We start from the raw sequence: 18,572 nt of genomic DNA on the forward strand, positions 1-18,572 counted from the left end.
CATAACTTGGTGGACCGTAGGTAGCCCCCCCCCCCCCCACATACACACACACATACACACACACACACACACACACTCATGCAATACGTTTTATACACACCTGCAATTTTGCACAACTTGAAGAAACAAGCAAAGTAACAACAAAATCAGCGAGGACAAAATCAGGCTTACTTTTTAGTGTGATTTCTGGGGCTGCATTTGATGGACAAGTTTCAGCAAGTCAGACAGGTCACTATAATTTATCAAGTCTTTGTTGGCTAGCCTCACCCTGTAACTCTCCATAATTTGCTAGATGCTGCGCCACCTGCGTGTCACAATGTATTGCTATGTTGTTCTGGTGACGAGGCAAAGTGATTTACTTACTCTTCTATGAAGAGATACTTCAGAGATCAATCTGATTTAAATTTTCTGCCTTCATCAGAAACTTTCCTTTTCTTCGCAGGTCTCGAAGTCGATGCCATGTTCGTTGTTATTTCAAACAAAATCAAGGACACAGCAGTAAAAATATCCTAATTATATTAGTTGTAAACTGTTCATCTCATTGAACGCGGTGTAAAGAGAAGGGAACTATCCAGTTTACGATTAAGATTTCATGAGAAAATTCAATGGCGGGAGAAAAGGTTTGAAAGTTTCAAGACAGGTATGGCATTATAAACATATTTCTGGATTCACAACATTTGTACATTTACTGCGTGCGGAAATTACAAACTGAAATCAACACGGCGAGTGATGTTAATGTCGTTAATGTAATGTAATGAGAGGGAGTTTGAGGAGTATTGTATCAACCAAGTAACGAGTCAATATGTTGCGAATGATGAAAACAAATTATGGAAATAGAGATAGCTGTGTGTAAATGTTTACCCTATTTCATCGCTGTTATGCGGCCCGGTGTGAGCTATTTTTATAATTACTTTTTCAAAGCTCCGCGGGCAGCACCAGAAGAGCTCGAGGGCCGCATGGCCCCCATTGAGCTAGAGGGTCACTACTCCGACCTTTACGCCGACCTCACCATATTTACGCCAACATAGCTCTTAACACGACCTTTACGCCGACCAAAATTGTCATCGTCTGATCAAGACTATTGTTTCGGCATGTTATCGAGAACATTTCGATCGAATTGTCGTGCTGAGAAACTCTACATTATTCTTACTCTTATACACTTTGGTGGGGAATGTTGTAGATTAATGGGCAAATATAAATGCATCTCTCAGAATAACTAAAGTTATTTATTGGAGTGAGGTTTCCATTTGAGAGTATTCAATTTAAAAAACAAAGGGCACTGTGAGCTCTGTAGCGAGATCCAATACAAATACGTCGTATCAGGACAATTACCCCCTGGGCAATCACCCCCCGGAAAATTACCCCCCGGAAAACTACCCCCGTAGGACGATTACCCCCGGAAAATTACCCCCCGGAGAATTACCCCCCGAGGACAATTACCCCCCAAGGACAATTACCCCCCGGAAAATTACCCCCCGGAGAATTACCCCCCCGAGGACAACTACCCCCCGGGGACAATTACCCCCCGAGGACAACTACCCCCCGAGGACAACTACCCCCCGGGGACAATTACCCCCCGAGGACAACTACCCCCCGAGGACAACTACCCCCCGAGGACAACTACCCCCGAGGACAATTACCCCCCGAGGACAACTACCCCCGAGGACAATTACCCCCATGGACACTACTGGGCCTGGTGGCTCAGAGGTTAGAGCGCCCGTCTCATGTACGGAAGGTCGTGGGTTCGAACCCCGGCCGAGTCATACCAAAGACTTATAACAATGGGACCTTTTGCCTTCTAGCTAGGCGCTCAGCATATTAGATTGGAGAAGGGTAGTAATAATTATGTTATGTTATGCAGGGCCTGCTGGAAGAGCAGTTTCATAACTGAAGTGGCTACCCTGGGTAAATAAAACGTTATTATAATTATTATTATTGTTATTACCCTCGAGGATAACAACCCCCGAGGACAAGTATAATATGTTTTCGTGTACGTTAAATTGCCTTCAAGTTGTATGTACAGTGCCCTGTCAAAAGAAAATAAATATCCGCTCTCTGGTAATTCATCTCATTTGATTTTGTTACTCTAGCGCAGCGTTTTTCAACCGGGGTGCCGCAAGAGAATGATTTGTAAAACGTTGATTTTGTAAAAAAAATCAAATACCAGAAACGGTTAAAATATGTAATTACAAGAGAAAATAAAATTTGGAAGATACTAAAGTGTCTTCCTTCCTCGCTCGCTGACAATTTGTTGACAGCAAGGCAAATGAGGGCAACTAGAGGCCCGAATATCCTCATATTAGTGTATCAAGGTCATGACCGAATATATCACTTTTTGTATGTACATTCGGCGGCAGTGGCGTAATGAGCAAAAACGTTTTGGGGGGGGGGGGGGGGCTGACCAAAAAAATCCGCAGCACCCCACTCTAACATGCAGGCCCCGCTGAACGTTTCGCAAAGTGGGGTCTAGGGGCAAAGCCCCGGCGGGGGTCAAGGGGCGGAGCCCCCGAAGCTCAAGGGGTATGGGCATCAGTGGCGGATCCAGGAATTTCTTACCGGGGGGGGGACCAAATGGCATGGGGTTAAATATATGTAAAACGATGAAGCGACAGAACGAGGCTTTAGCGGCGAGGGAGCGGAGCGACCAAGCGGGGGTTGGTTTGGGAGTGGATTCTGGCCCCCTCCCAGAGTAAGAAGCATTTGAAATTTTAGAACCAAATTAGATGCATTTTTAGGCACTTCCTGGAGTAATATGACGTAAAATTGCTTTCTCCTACCCCTTCCAAGAGTAGGGATCTTTAGCAATTTGAGAACCACATTTGGCGCATTAATGTCCACCGGCACTTCCTGGAAAAAACGAGGCCTTCTTATTGGTTAGAAGTTAGAGAAAAGTGATCTGTCACGTCTTGAGACGTTGTATATGCTTTGATGCCGCACAATGCACAAAGACGGTGGTCCGGTACTTTATCAGTAGTACTTGCAAAAAAATTCTCGAGTGTATAAACTGTGTCGTTATCAGGGGCGTCGCTAGATCTTTGTCAGTGGGGGAGTGGGGAGGGTGTAGAGGCCACCGATTACAGACAAAAGGAGCAACCAATTACCGACAAATATATTGATGCCAATGTCCAAATGTCTACAAATTTAACCCTCTAAACCTGGGGCCAGGAACTAAGTTATTTTTCAGTCTCCCCCCTCCCGCGCGAAGCGCGGAAACTTTGACACTTCATTCAATTATTAGAGAAAGAAGACGATCCATTGTACCGTTCTCGACTCTTATTTCTTGTTTGGATCCAGTCCCCCCCCCCCCCCTCCCGCGCGAAGCAGTTTTGACGTTTCAATAAATTATTACTCTTAATCCTTGTCTGAATTCATTCTCCCCCATCCCGCGCGAGACGCGGAAGCTTTCACGTTTCATTAAATTATTAGAGAAAGAAGACGATTCATTGTACCAGTTCCGACTCTTAATCCTTGTCTGAATTCATTTTCGCCCATCTCGCGTGAAGCGCGGAAACTCTGACGTTTCATTAAATTATTACTCTTAATCCTTGTCGGAATTCATTTTCGCCCATCCCGCGCGAAGCGCGGAAGCTTTCACGTTTCATTAAATTATTAGAGAAAGAAGACGATTCGTTGTATCGTGTTCTTGTCTGAATTCAGTTCCCCCCCCCCCCTCCCGCGCGAAGCACGGAAGCTTTGACACTTCATTAACTTATTAGAGAAAGAAGACGATTCATTGTACCGGTTCCGACTCTTAATCCTTGTCTCAATTCATTTTCGCCCATCTCGCGCAAAGCGCGGGAGCTTTGACACTTCATTAAATTATTAAAGAAGGAAAACGATTCGTTGTACCTTTTACTACTCTTAATCTTGTCTGAATTCAATTTTCCCACTGGGCCCCCTTAACTGTACATATGTGCAGTGTTACATGATGTAAGTATGGAACGCCCGGCAGTGCTTGTCACAGTTGCTTCTGGAAAGGATTTTTTTACTAGTGTTACTGTTAGTGGCCACGGCCCCTTAGTGACTATAAAAAAACACATATGCTCTTCCTGGCCATTTGGGAATGTGTCAGTTTGCAACAGAAATGGAGAAACGCACATTTTGTTGAAAATCATGTGATATCACGAACATTTATACATCACTTGTATATGGAATTGAAAATAAGTCATGGTTCTATTTTATTTGGAGGGGGGAGGGGGCTGGCGCCCCCAAGCCCCCCCCCCCCCCCCACCAGTACGCCAGTGCGGCAAGGTGCCCGCATGCAGTACTTTAAATAGTTTCTAGTGTGTGGATTACAAACTATTTTTTTACCAGTTTTATTCCTAAATGTGCCCATACGTGTGTCATAGTACTTGACGAGAGCCAGAGTCATGCAAAATTAATAGTCTGTAAAGACTTTGGGATTTGGGAGAAACTTTTCATTTCTTAAGAGGGTACCGTGACTAACAAAAAGCTAAAATAACGCTGCTCCAGAGAAATGTAATTTTATGCATTTAGAAAAGTGCTGGACAATTACCTAAAACTTACATCCTTCGTGGAAATTAGCAACCGCGCTGGCGTTGCATAAATTATAATAAAAGGGAAATGTGTAGTAATGAGAAAGACAACGTGCTAGAGTATTTGAATGTGTCAGATCGTCTTTTGCTATTGAATCCTGATTGTCCACGGGAGTAGTTGTCATCGGGGGGTAATTGTCCTCGGGGGTAATTATCATCGGGGGGCAGTTAACCTCGGGGGGTAATTGTCCACGGGGGTAATTGTCCTAGGGGGTAATTGTCCTCGGTTGGTAGTTGTCCTCGGGGGGTAATTGTCCTCGGGGGGTAATTGTCCTAGGGGGTAATTGTCCTCGGGGGGTAGTTGTCCTCGGGGGGTAATTGTCCTCGGGGGGTAATTCTCCGGGGGGTAATTTTCCGGGGGGTAATTGTCCTTGGGGGGTAGTTGTCCTCGGGGGGTGATTCTCCGGGGGGTAATATTCCAGGGGGTAATTGTCCTTTGGGGGTAGTTTTCCGGGGGGTAATTTTCCGGGGGGTGATTGCCCAGGGGATAGTTGTCCTAGAACCCAAATACGTATCGCATTATTTTTGATATCTTAAAATTGGGTCATTCAGACATTAAGAATTGTTATTTATTTTCCTCACTTTGTTAGTGAACTTCTAATGCAAATCTCTTTTCCCATACGTTACCCCATTCGAACAATTTGATGAACACAAGTTATCGAATTTTAAACTCGTCGTTCCCACCCAACCCCCCCCCCCCCTCCCTCCCCCATGTTTTGCTCTCCATTATTTCTTAAATTCTTAGTGTGATTTTGTCATTTCTATCAATTTTCTTTACAACTTTCGCCCTTTTTTCTCTCATTTTCTAAATCATGTTTAACAATTTATGTTTTCTTCAGAATTTGTGTTTGTTAGTTTCCTTGTTTGTTTTTACTTTAAATGAGAGAAACAAACACATATATTGCCAGCCTATCTAGTTAACGGGGGAAATAAGTCTTAATTTAAAAGAAAAAGTTGACCTGATAAAAAAAGAACCAAAAATCAACATAACGAATTAGTGAAAATTAGGAAAAAAATAATAATTCATCTTACAAAAGACAGATTTTCAGGCTGTTAACCTATTACGCGAAATAAAACAATTTTGTTTATTATTTTAAACCTAACTAAATGAAATCATCAGGACGCGACACCAAGCTGTCGCCAACAACAAGACCCTTATCCAATCTGATCTGCTGACAAGAGCCGATCATCTGAACACTCGATTGGAAAGATGAAACCAATTAAGACCATTTTTTAGAATATGAGTGGCTTCATATCCTTCTCTGTAGGATGCAGTAACGAACATGATCAAGGTTCAACAGTCTTTCAATTTTCCGGCTAAAAAATGCAGGTAGGCATACGTGAGGGGATGCATAGAAATAGAAAAATGGGTCAAAGGTATTACAACACGTGAAAATCACGTACAGCAGAAATTATGATTTTGATGGTGATATTATTAGTAATAATATTAATAATGAAAATACAAAAAGTAATAATAATAGTTAGAGAAAAGGTAAAAGTAATAATAAGAATAAGAGAAATTATAGTGATAATGATAATAACAATAATAATAGGAATAATACACTTTGATAAAAATGGAGGTACCCTTTTGTGGCACCGACAGCGTCTTGTATACAAGCTACCATAATTATTGTTATATAGGAGCGCATGGCAATTTTTTTAAATCATGAATATCTATTTCTAATTGACTACCATTTGTCTTCTGGGAATGCCAATTTAAAAAAAAATATTTCCTTCTTTATTTAGGGCTACCAGACTCATCTCCCGTCAGTTGTTTAAAGAATTAGGCTCTTTTACAAAAATATATTTGTCTAATTTACATTTTTCGTATCTATTGAAAAGAACTGCATTTTTGCACCCGGCACCATCCATGTAAGACTGACCTCGTAAAAATATAAACATCCCATTCACAACTCGGTCGTCTCGCTCCCATAGGCTTAATACACGAACCACCCGTTTCACGTAGACAATAGGTTAATAAACATGGTATTTTTCTGTCTGAGCACTGTCTAGACGAAGAAAGCAATATGATTGGCTAGTGCATTATCCAATAGGAACACGCTCTATATCTAGAATTGACTTGATTTGACCATTGTCACGACCTTGCACGATGCTTTGCGAATTATACAGGGACAGAACTTAGAAGTATATCCTGAAATGAAGTTTTGCGTTTGAGCATTCCGGCTTTGCTCGCTGCCAAGTTAGGACCAGTTACAAACAAATAGCTCCGACATTACAACATCATCTGCTAGATCTTTTTGGAGTTGGTTTTGAAGATAAGAAAGGCCATGGCGAACCCTCTTTTGAGTGCCCTCCTGGTGGCTCTTGTAGCCTCAGGTTGTGCTACTTCACCCGAAGGCGGTAAGACACATAATGATCCCTATTACGCCTGTATTAAGACATATTAGACAAGGAAATACTCATGCATGAACAAATTGTTGTCTGCTTCATTTAGGTTTTTGATCAGATTAGCTTAGTTATGTTCTGATGATGTTTTGTTTATGAACGCTTCCCTGCTCGCTTTTGTGGCTGCAGGTTGTGCTGTTTCAATCGCATACGGTAGATTACATGTCCATGTCTTATTTAGTTTTGAACAGATTTGCTCAGTTATATAAACTTGATGAGGATTCCCTAAAACAAATTTAGAGCCATTCAACCGTAATTGTTAATCTCATTACGTGTTTATGATTTAAATTAGAAACCGTATTTTCTTTCGAGTACAATCCAACATGACTTTTACAATTTCCTGTTGATATAATTTGCCTATGCCTTTTCGAGGTTGTGCGTCGAGTTAATATGCTTTTATTGTGTATTTTGTTTGTTTATAGTAATAGCGATACAATTGTTTGTCATGTGTAATCCATCTTTACACTACGTTTAGATACAATTTGCCTTTGAGGTTGGGTTTATAGCTTAAATACTGCCAATTCGTTTGTTTTGCTTTGTGTGTTCTGTTTTATGACAATCCTGCAATGTCAGAATTATACTTCAATGATTTATGTAGATTATAATTTGAATTTGCATTGGGGTGCGCATGTTTGTGTGTGTGCGGCCCTTTTACATGGCAAGTAGCAATATTCATGAATAAATGTCTCTTTTCTTCTAGTCACACTCTTCATTGTGACAGGTAATTATGAGGATATACAAGCGAACAATGGACCCCCCCCCCCCCTCACGATTGAGAGTTATAATAAATAATAATAATAATGAACGTTATTTGTATAGCGCATATCACTCACACAAAGAAAGTCCCTATGCGCTTAAAAATGAAGGAAAAGGGCGGAATAGAAATGAACATTTATACAGTGGGTGATCATTTTAGCTCGCTTCCTTTGTGTAATGTTTTATAAAATCCTCTCGAAAATGTTAATAAAAACCGACCCTTAAAGGTATTACAAGTTTTGACATGGGGGTCATGAACTTGGTTCAAATGAACATATTAGAAGCATACGCGATCCTACAAAAATTCAGTGATCGTCGTATGTTATGTTATGTTGCATAGCTCCCTCTCAAAGTCAAGATATTAACTAAGCTATACACCAATGTTTCTTGACTAAAATCGACCGATTAGCTATTCCCGTTTGGAAATTATATATCACAACTACATATTCATGTAGAGATTGTCATGGTCGCAGCTACCCTTGTACGGCCGTAGGCGCTATTTGAAATTTATTAAAATGTACCGGGAGCAAGTCCGGTAAATTGTTATATTCCATTTTCTCAAAAGCAGAAGTGTTTTATGGGCTAATTTTTCGAGTGCTTTAATATAATACATCCTCAGGGGCATCCAAATATAACAAAATCGTAAAGAATCACTATCCACCCAATTTTCAAAATTTCCCAAAACTTTGTTTTACTTTTACCTTTAATCTTACTTGTTTCACGATTTTGGACCTAACAACACACGAGATAAAAGTGATGGCCTATTTTTGTGTGGCATGTCAGAGAAAGATTGGAACACATTAGGAATGTTTTCCCCTAACATGATAAGACCCATATTTCGCCTCCATAGTTTTAGGCCATTTCTTTCTGCGGAAAAAAGTAGGGAAGAAAAGGAGTTTTCTCCAATGCAAAAGAAAAAAGAAAGAAAACATCACAGGTTCTTTAGCTGATATTGGAATGTGCAATACCCAATGTTAAACTTACGATTAAGCAAAATCATAGCTTGCATTCCGCATACTGGACATTGCAAAACGCTGGCAATAGTTGGAACTTGATATTTCTCGTTTAGCCTAAATAAAGCATTTCTTTCGTAGCACTTTCATGAGTAAGTTGTATATTTTGTTTTACTTGCTTTAATGTAGACCCCGTATGAAGTAAAAACAAAATCTATTTTTTAATCCAATACTCAAAGATGAAAGCCTATTTCCTTTTTTTTCATGGAGTTCTTTAAAATTCAGGAAAGTAAACAACCATTTTAATCTTAACGACATGAATTGGGTACAAATGTCAATCATATTCATGCCTCCATTTTGGAGAGTGTTTATCATGTTTTTTATTTTTCATTTTCGCTCTATTACCCCACAACAATTTATAAAATAAATTTTCATACGCTTTTATCCCTTCAATAGGGCACGATAAAAATTTGAGCTATATATATTATTCTGTCCTACACCTATTAACCTAACCTGAAACTAAATGGCAACCCTTAAACCTATACCACTTGATGTGAAAAAGGCCGGAGCAATTGTCGCTGGAGAAAATATCCCGTTAACGTATCAGAGTTCAAATTGAAACATAAGGCCTTAACAAAAATTAAGATAATGTATTGCCCTTTAGGTGCCAGATCATGGGTCGGTTGGATTTAAAAACAAAAAATTATTTTTTCCACTTAGAAACAGCGACCGTCGCCCAAAATACTCAAAGCCGGGAATGTTGCCCAAATCTTGCTGGTTTCTAGCTTGTGAAGTGCATGGTATATACTCGTAAACGAGACCGGGATCTACCTGTTTACGCTGGCGAATTTCGAAACTAGGGCATATGACGAGTGAAAATGTGGAAATAATTTCATGATTTTATCCATTTGTATGCAATTTATACAAACAAAATCGACATTTTTGTATTTATTAAACATATTTTTAATGGTTAAAACAAAATGTTTTGAAAAGCCGACCGTAGATTTTACAATTTGGGGGTCGGTCGCAAAGGGCAATACAACATATTTTTTTATACGCCAAAGTGTAAAGACATTGGTTTAACATCGGGTTTAATTTTCTTTTAGATCATCATTGCCCTGAGGGTATGACCTTTAACGAGTGCGGCTCAGGTTGTGGCCCGTCCAGCTGTGAAAACCTTCCCAGAGATATTTGTCCCCGGATCTGTCGTGCTGGGTGCTTCTGTCCAGAAGGACTGGTCAAGGATCAAGATGGCGGAGACCGCTGCATACCCTTGGATCATTGCCAAGGTATGGATGCACAATGCTCATGATTTTGTTCTTGTAAAAATCCTATGTTCATTATTTTGTTATATATGAAATGCAAACATATTAATGATAACGGAGTTTTCCAAAGGAATACCGCACCCCCCCCCCCCCCTTTCCTTCCCTTCGGCTGAAAGAGACCAAACTAACCCGACCTTTCTAGGATTAAACTATTCCCCGTAGATCAGATAAAGACCAACAAGTTTCAAACAAGCCTCATTTGCCTCAGTATACATGTGCCATTGCTGTAGACTTTAAAGGTAATACAAAGTTTTGGGAAATTTTGAATATTGGGTGGATAGTGAATCTTTACAATTTTTATATATTTGGATGCCCCTGTGGATATATTATAAGCACTAAAAAGATTAGCCCCTGAAACACTTCTGTTTTCGAGAAAATTGAATATAAACATTAACCGGTGCTCCCGGTAAATTTTGATAAATTTCAAATAGCGCCTATGGCCGTACAATGGTAGCTGCGACCATGAAAATCTCAGAATATGTAGTTGTGATATATAACTTCCAAATGGGAATAGCTAATCGGTCGATTTTAGTTATTATATTGTTTTATAGCTTAATTGATATCTTGACCTTGAGAAGGAGCTATACGACATAAGAAGTTTATTATTCATAATTTCATAATTTTAGACTCGATTTCAACCGCGACAACGATCAATCAACCTTTAAGAATAGAATGTTATTTTCGAACATTTTCACAAACGTCATCGTCTTCCAATCACTACATTTGTGTGGCAATGTTTACTGGTTTAAGCAGCTTATTGCCGAGAAACCGTGCCATTTTCCCCACTGAAATACATTCATGCGTACCAGAACTTTCCCTTTTGACTGGTTTTACTTTTAAAGTTAAGGTAAGGAATCCGGTCGATAGATATTCAGCGTCGCACTTCCAAGTAGTCAACAATGAGTACATAATGTCGGAGTGTTGCATAGCTTTTTTCCTAAACTTGTCCTGCGACAATTTCCTACAAGAAACAATTTCTGCAACCCTGGCCCCAACACTCTACCACAGCCCCTTCCCCTAAAGATATAGGCCTACCTCTAACGAAAAACCAAGCCCAGACCAATGTCACTGGAGAATATATCACGTTAACGTATCAGAGTTCAAATTTAAACATAAGGCCTTAAAGGTAAAAACCAGTTATGGTCATGCGATTGCATTGTGAAAGAAACGTTGTGGAATCGATCAGAAAAGGTTGATCATCTAGCATTTAGCATCTGCAAGGTTCTGGAATCATCAAAATGATACAAAATTTGGCCCATTCTTCGTAAAGTTACAAGCACTATACACAGAAAGATGTATATGGGACTACCCTATATCTCTCACAGACCATGAGAGAAACAAATTTACCAAATATATGAATTAGTAGGCGGATTCCCGGCAAATTTGTTATCATCATGTATTAGTCAAAACATATTCTTTCACATGATTGGTAATGAGAGCTTCCATTTCATTTTTTGAAATTGGGGCGTTTCCAATACTGGTCTTTACCTTTAACAAAAATTAAGATAATGTATTGCCCTTTAGGTGCCAGATCATGGGTCGGTTAGGTGGATTTAAAAACAAACAAAAAATACTTTTTCCACCTCAAAACAGCGACCGTCGCCCCAAATACTCAAAACCGGGAACGTTGCTCAAATCTTGCTGGTTTCTAGCTGGTGCAGTGCATGGAATATTCTCGTAAACAAGGCCGGTGTCTACCTGTTTACGCTGGCAGGATTTCGAAACTAAGGCATATGACGAGCGAAAATGTTGGAATAATTTGATGATTTTATCCATTTGCATGCAATTTATTCAAACAAAATACATATTTTTGTATTCACTAAACATTTTGTTAATGGTTAATGGTATTCAACATGTATTGAAAAGGTGACCGTAGATTTTTACAATTTAGGGGTCGGTCGCAAATGGCAATACAACATACTTTTGTATACGCCAAAGTTTAAAGACATTGGTTAACCATCGGGCTTAATTTTCTTTTAGATCGTCATTGCCCTGATGGTATGGCTTATGACGAGTGCGGCTCAGGTTGTGGCCCGTCCAGCTGTGAAAACCTTCCCAGAGATATTTGTCCCCGGATCTGTCGTGCTGGGTGCTTCTGTCCAGAAGGACTGGTCAAGGATCAAGATGGCGGAGACCGCTGCATACCCTTGGATCATTGCCAAGGTATGGATGCACAATGCTCATGATTTTGTTCTTGTAAAAATCCTATGTTCATTATTTTGTTATATATGAAATGCAAACATATTAATGATAACGGAGTTTTCCAAAGGAATACCACACCCCCCCCCCCCCCTTTCCTTCCCTTCGGCTGAAAGAGACCAAACTAACCCGACCTTTCTAGGATTAAACTATTCCCCTTAGATCAGATAAAGACCAACAAGTTTCAAACAAGCCTCATTTGCCTCAGTATACATGTACCATTGCTGTAGACTTTAAAGGTAATACAAAGTTTTGGGAAATTTAGAAAATTGGGTGGATAGTGAATCTTTACAATTTTTATATATTTGGATGCCCCTGTGGATATATTATAAGCACTAAAAAGATTAGCCCCTGAAACACTTCTGTTTTCGAGAAAATTGAATATAAACATTAACCGGTGCTCCCGGTAAATTTTGATAAATTTCAAATAGCGCCTATGGCCGTACAATGGTAGCTGCGACCATGAAAATCTCAGAATATGTAGTTGTGATATATAACTTCCAAATGGGAATAGCTAATCGGTCGATTTTAGTTATTATATTGTTTTATAGCTTAATTGATATCTTGACCTTGAGAGGGAGCTATACGACATAAGAAGTTTATTATTCATAATTTCATAATTTTAGACTCGATTTCAACCGCGACAACGATCAATGAATAATGAAGGAACGCATACGCTTCCAATATATTAATTTGAACCAAATTCATGACCCCATACCAAAACTTTGTAATACCTTTAAGAATAGAATGTTATTTTCGAACATTTTCACAAACGTTATCGTCTTCCAATCACTACATTTGTGTGGCAATGTTTACTGGTTTAAGCAGCTTATTGCCGAGAAACCGTGCCATTTTCCCCACTGAAATACATTCATGCGTACCAGAACTTTCCCTTTTGACTGGTTTTACTTTTAAAGTTAAGGTAAGGAATCCGGTCGATAGATATTTAGCGTCGCACTTCCAAGTAGTCAACAATGAGTACATAATGTCGGAGTGTTGCATAGCTTTTTTCCTAAACTTGTCCTGCGACAATTTCCTACAAGAAACAATTTCTGCAACCCTGGCCCCAACACTCTACCACAGCCCCTTCCCCTAAAGATATAGGCCTACCTCTAACGAAAAACCAAGCCCAGACCAATGTCACTGGAGAATATATCACGTTAACGTATCAGAGTTCAAATTTAAACACTAGAAATTTAATTCGTCATGGGGACGAATTAGGTGGTCTGTCTTCAAGTCTTATGATAGATTATAATATTTACTATAATGAGAAAGGGAAAAGTTATATAGACATGTAAACAATGATGATCATCATGATGATCATGATGATGATGATCTTGGTAGTAATGGTGATGACGATGATGATGATCATGATGATCATGATGATGTTGATGATTATCATCAACAGACTACGATGACAGACTGAAAAACATGAGAGAACATTCAGATAGTATATAATCTCAGCTACAACATACTCAAAAATCAACAAAAATCAAGCCGAAATAACGGCGATATTGCTCGCAAAAGACAAGAATGTAGAATCAAGATTTGAGAAAAAGTCATCTTCCATAAGGATTGCACGCAAAAAGTAATGGATGTAGTGATAATAGGGTAATAATAAAGTAAATATGGTTGTTTATTACATTATTTGCGATTGTACGTGTTTTAATATTCAAAGGAGATGGTAGAGTGAAAGGTCAAAAAGAAAAAAAAGTGAAGAAAAAAAATTGTTGGAGACGCCCGGACTCGAACCAGGGACCTCGAGGTCGGAAGTCAAGTGAGTTACCGATATACCAAAACATTTCCCTTAGAGATTACACGTAAACGGAAAATGGAATTATCAAATCCCACTTTGTAAGTGAAATATGAGCATGATCCCGGCATCTGATCGAAAAATAAAGGGCACACTTGTGATAGCTTATTTTCTCAGGTACAACATACTCAAAGCTCAGCGTAAACAAAGATAAAAGGACGGAGACATGGGTCTGATTGTGACGTCACAATAGAGTTCATCTATGGTGCGCATTTTGTTATACGCGTAATATACATTGTCATTGTTACCAGCAGCTGGTGCGCGATGTTATTTACAACTGGCTCGATTATTTCTCACGAGTTTGACACGCAAAAAATTGTGGGGTAAACTTGCATCATAAAGAGCTATAATGTATTTTGTATAGGCATGTTTTTGACCATATATGCTATGTATTACAAGAGCTCGCACGCACAGACATTTAAGTTAAACGGACGCTCATTTCCTTATTAATGGTCATAAAGAGATAAACATGGTATCGAATTGATCGGAAAAAATGGGAAATACTATGATAGACAAAAAATGACTATTTAAGGTTGCGTTCGACCATTACGAACAAAAACGTGCGCGCAAATTTTTGCGCGCGGAAAGGTGTGCGCACGCAAAATTCTCGAAATGCTTGAAATGGCCTAAAACGTACTCTAATTTGATCAAAAAGTGATAATGAGCATTTTTTGTTTTTGCGCGCACCGACGCGCGGACGGACGCGTACGCGCGCGTTTATTGACCTAAGTTGACCGGACGGATATTGACCATAATCGTTATAAATATGAATGAAAAATGATTTACGGTTGTGAAGATATGATCATTAGTTGATTCTCAGAGCACTTCACAAAATGGCGCCTAGATGACGTCATGATATTTTGATGAACTTGAAAATGTTCCTGTCACGTCTTAAGATGATGACCTATAACTGTGTTGAATTTGAAAGAAATTGGACGGTTCAATTTTGAGTAATCGTGCACACAAAAAAGTGGTCACAAATTTATTTTAATTGAATTGTGTTTTTGTACAAATTCAATTAAAATACTAGAAATTTAATTCGTCATGGGGACGATTTAGGTAGTCTGTGTTCAATTTTCATGATCATTGACAAGTCAAAAAGTAAAAAAAATTGAAGAAAAAAAATTGTTGGAGACGCCCGGACTCGATCCAGGGACCTCGAGGTCGAAAGTCAAGTGCGTTACCGATATACCAAAACATTTCCCATAGAGATTACACGTAAACGGAAAATGGAATCCTCAAATCCCACATTCCAAGTGAAATATGAGCATGATCCCGGCATCTGATCGAAAAATAAAGGGTACACTTTTGATAGCTTATTGTCTCAGCTACAACCTACTCAAAGCTCAGCGTAAACAAAGATAAAACGACGGAGATATTGCTCGCGAAAGACGAGAATGTAGAATCCAGTTTTGAGAAAAAGTCATGTCCCATAGAGAATACACGCAAAATGAGAAAAATTGACATGCCTCCTTTAATCGCAAAAATACGCAATGATACCATTGTCAAAATGAATTATCGTGGTGACTGCATTTGTAGACAATATTCTCAGGTAGAACATATCAAAATTTGGAAGAAAATTAATCAATATTAACAGAGATACAATCAATTTTACAAAAATATGCTGACGTCATAATATGCAAATTGATATTTTGAGTTCGGAGGCCATTATGATGACGTCATGAGTTAATTGAGGGTCAAATGACACATGAAATCATATCTCCAACTCATGTTTTTTCGAACCATGATATAAAAATTGGGGTCAATGGACTATCTGAAGAGCTATTTTGATTTTTAATATTGGATGTTTTTGATCAAATTTGCATTATATTGCCCATAGCAGCACGCGCGGATTTTGAACTTTGACGCGCGCTCACGGTCTTATGAAAGGTCAAGAGTGACTGAAATTAATGTAAATTGTCATTTACGGTAAGAGGAATCTAAATCATGTAAACAAATTGAATTTGACCTTTTACGCGCGTTGTGAGCGCGCGCAACGCGCGCGGGGACACTTACGGACGGAAAATTTTGAAATGCTTAAAATGACCTGATTCGTATTCTCGTTTAATAGTTAAGTGATTTTGAGCATTTTTAAATTTTGACGCACGCGTACGCGCGCGTCATGACCTTTATGTGACCTTTGATGACATGACCTGTTGACCCTTAACCTTAAGTATATGTGATATAAATATGAATGACCTTTGCTTATGCATCATGGAGATATGATGGATAACGTGATTTTACAAAATGGCGCCTGGATGACGTCACGATAATCTGATGACCTTGGAAATGTTCCTGTCACGTCTCATGACAATGACCTATGACTGTGTCAAAATTGAAAGAAATTAACCCAACCGATCTTGAGTTAACCGATAAACAAAAAACGGGAAGAAATAAAAATAAAGAATAATAAATAAATAAATAAATAAATAAAGAAAGAAAATTCTGACGAAAACAATAGGTGATCTGTCGAAAACGACAGACCACCTAATAAGGCCTTAAAGGTAAAAACCAGTTATGGTCATGCGATTGCATTGTGAAAGAAACGTTGTGGAATCGATCAGAAAAGGTTGATCATCTAGCATTTAGCATCTGCAAGGTTCTGGAATCATCAAAATGATACAAAATTTGGCCCATTCTTCGTAAAGTTACAAGCACTATACACAGAAAGATGTATATGGGACTACCCTATATCTCTCACAGACCATGAGAGAAACAAATTTACCAAATATATGAATTAGTAGGCGGATTCCCGGCAAATTTGTTATCATCATGTATTAGTCAAAACATATTCTTTCACATGATTGGTAATGAGAGCTTCCATTTCATTTTTTGAAATTGGGGCGTTTCCAATACTGGTCTTTACCTTTAACAAAAATTAAGATAATGTATTGCCCTGATGATTTTATCCATTTGTATGCAATTTATTCAAACAAAATACATATTTTTGTATTCACTAAACATTTTGTTAATGGTATTTAAAAAAACATGTATTGAAAAGGTGACCGTAGATTTTTACAATTTAGGGGTCGGTCGCAAATGGCAATACAACATACTTTTGTATACGCCAAAGTTTAAAGACATTGGTTAACCATCGGGTTTGATTTTCTTTTAGATCGTCATTGCCCTGATGGTATGGCTTATGACGAGTGCGGCTCAGGTTGTGGCCCGTTCAGCTGTGATAACCTTCCTAGGTATATGTGTCCTCGGATCTGTCGTGCTGGGTGCTTCTGTCCAGAAGGACTGGTCAAGGATCAAGATGGCGGAGACCGCTGCATACCCTTGGATCAGTGCCAAGGTATGCATATATCTTTCAGCGAGAAAAATCCTGATTTCATTATTTTCTAACGTAAAATACAATAATAATAATAGCAACAGGTTGTTCGACATTTACCATGAATACAAATTGATATGTATGTAAATAAATATGATTGTTTGCTTTAGAACCTCATGGAAAAACAGGACTATTTTGAAAATGGTACTGTAATGGGCATTTAAACAGTTTGTTTTTACTTTTACTTACTTTCATATCATTTGAAGTGTGCGTTATATGAATGTTATTAAAACGTGTATGTTTATATGGATTTCTGAAATTCATAAAAACAAACAATGTACAGCTGTCAGCTCAGGCAATCATCATGGTGCTTGCTCCGAACTACATACATATCAACTAAACTCTATACGGTGCATTGCTCGTTTATTTATATATTTAATTAAATCTGCCGTGTTCAATCAATATAGTCAATCAATGAAAGGAAGTTACCCGTGGGCCAATAGGGCTATGACGGGAACGACTAAACAGGTTTGTTGACGAAAAAAGGATTGTCACTATGTTGTTTTAATTTCGCTCTTTCACTTATTATTTAAAAAGTAAACATATATTTCGTTATCATCCAAAGTCTTGGGAAAGAAGACAATGGCTGTTTCGTTTTCTTCATCTCACAATTCTAGGTTCCGGCACAGGAGCCATACGTCTGGTTGGTGGAAGCAACGAAGCAGAAGGAAGGGTTGAGATCCATTATAACGGAGTCTGGGGAACTATCTGTGATGACTCATGGGGTATCACCGATGCCAGTGTTGTCTGTCGCATGCTAGGATTCCAGGGGGCTTCTGGAGCTCCAGGATCAGCTCATTTCGGACAAGGCACTGGTCCCATTCAACTAGATGATGTTCGCTGTAGAGGAGCTGAACAGACTATCTTTGACTGTTTTCACCTTCCTTTCGGTGTTCACAATTGTTTTCATAGTGAAGATGCCGGAGTAGTTTGCAATGCTCCAGGAGGTACAGAAGGAGGTAAATAGTCGTTATCAGGCTCACTCAAAAAGTTTTTAAAAGGTTCCATGTCGTTTTACGAAATGTACATGATTCCGCAGGTTGTTTACTCTGTATGTTCGCAATGCATAATGTTCGTTTTTCTGAAGGGTTATAATTTCGGAAGTTTGTAATTCCGAAAATGACCTCGAACCATTTGGGGTTTTTAGGAATTACAAACCTTCTGATTGACGGACCATAATTCTCTTTACGAATTATGAACCCTCGGAAATACAAACTTTCTGAAAAGCTT

At 38.9% G+C, this 18,572-nt stretch overlaps 1 protein-coding gene across 12 annotated transcripts in view; it reads left to right on the forward strand.

The window, feature by feature from the left end:
• The first annotated feature begins 6,714 nt into the window (after positions 1 to 6,714).
• LOC373433 (scavenger receptor cysteine-rich protein) overlaps positions 6,715 to 18,572 on the forward strand; it is a 35,472-nt gene continuing 23,614 nt past the window's right edge. For 10 of the 12 annotated variants that reach the window (XM_030988778.1, XM_030988768.1, XM_030988774.1 and 7 more), the window contains exons 1-5: positions 6,715 to 6,917; positions 9,778 to 9,960; positions 11,977 to 12,159; positions 17,124 to 17,306; positions 17,960 to 18,301. In XM_030988778.1, coding sequence (XP_030844638.1) covers positions 6,845 to 6,917; positions 9,778 to 9,960; positions 11,977 to 12,159; positions 17,124 to 17,306; positions 17,960 to 18,301 — 964 coding nt within the window. In that variant the 5' untranslated portion in view covers positions 6,715 to 6,844. 12 annotated transcript variants of the gene reach the window in all.

The sequence above is a fragment of the Strongylocentrotus purpuratus genome, unplaced genomic scaffold (genome assembly GCF_000002235.5).
Source record: "Strongylocentrotus purpuratus isolate Spur 01 unplaced genomic scaffold, Spur_5.0 spur5_scaffold_18, whole genome shotgun sequence".
In the NCBI taxonomy this organism is placed as follows: Eukaryota; Metazoa; Echinodermata; class Echinoidea; order Camarodonta; family Strongylocentrotidae; genus Strongylocentrotus; species Strongylocentrotus purpuratus.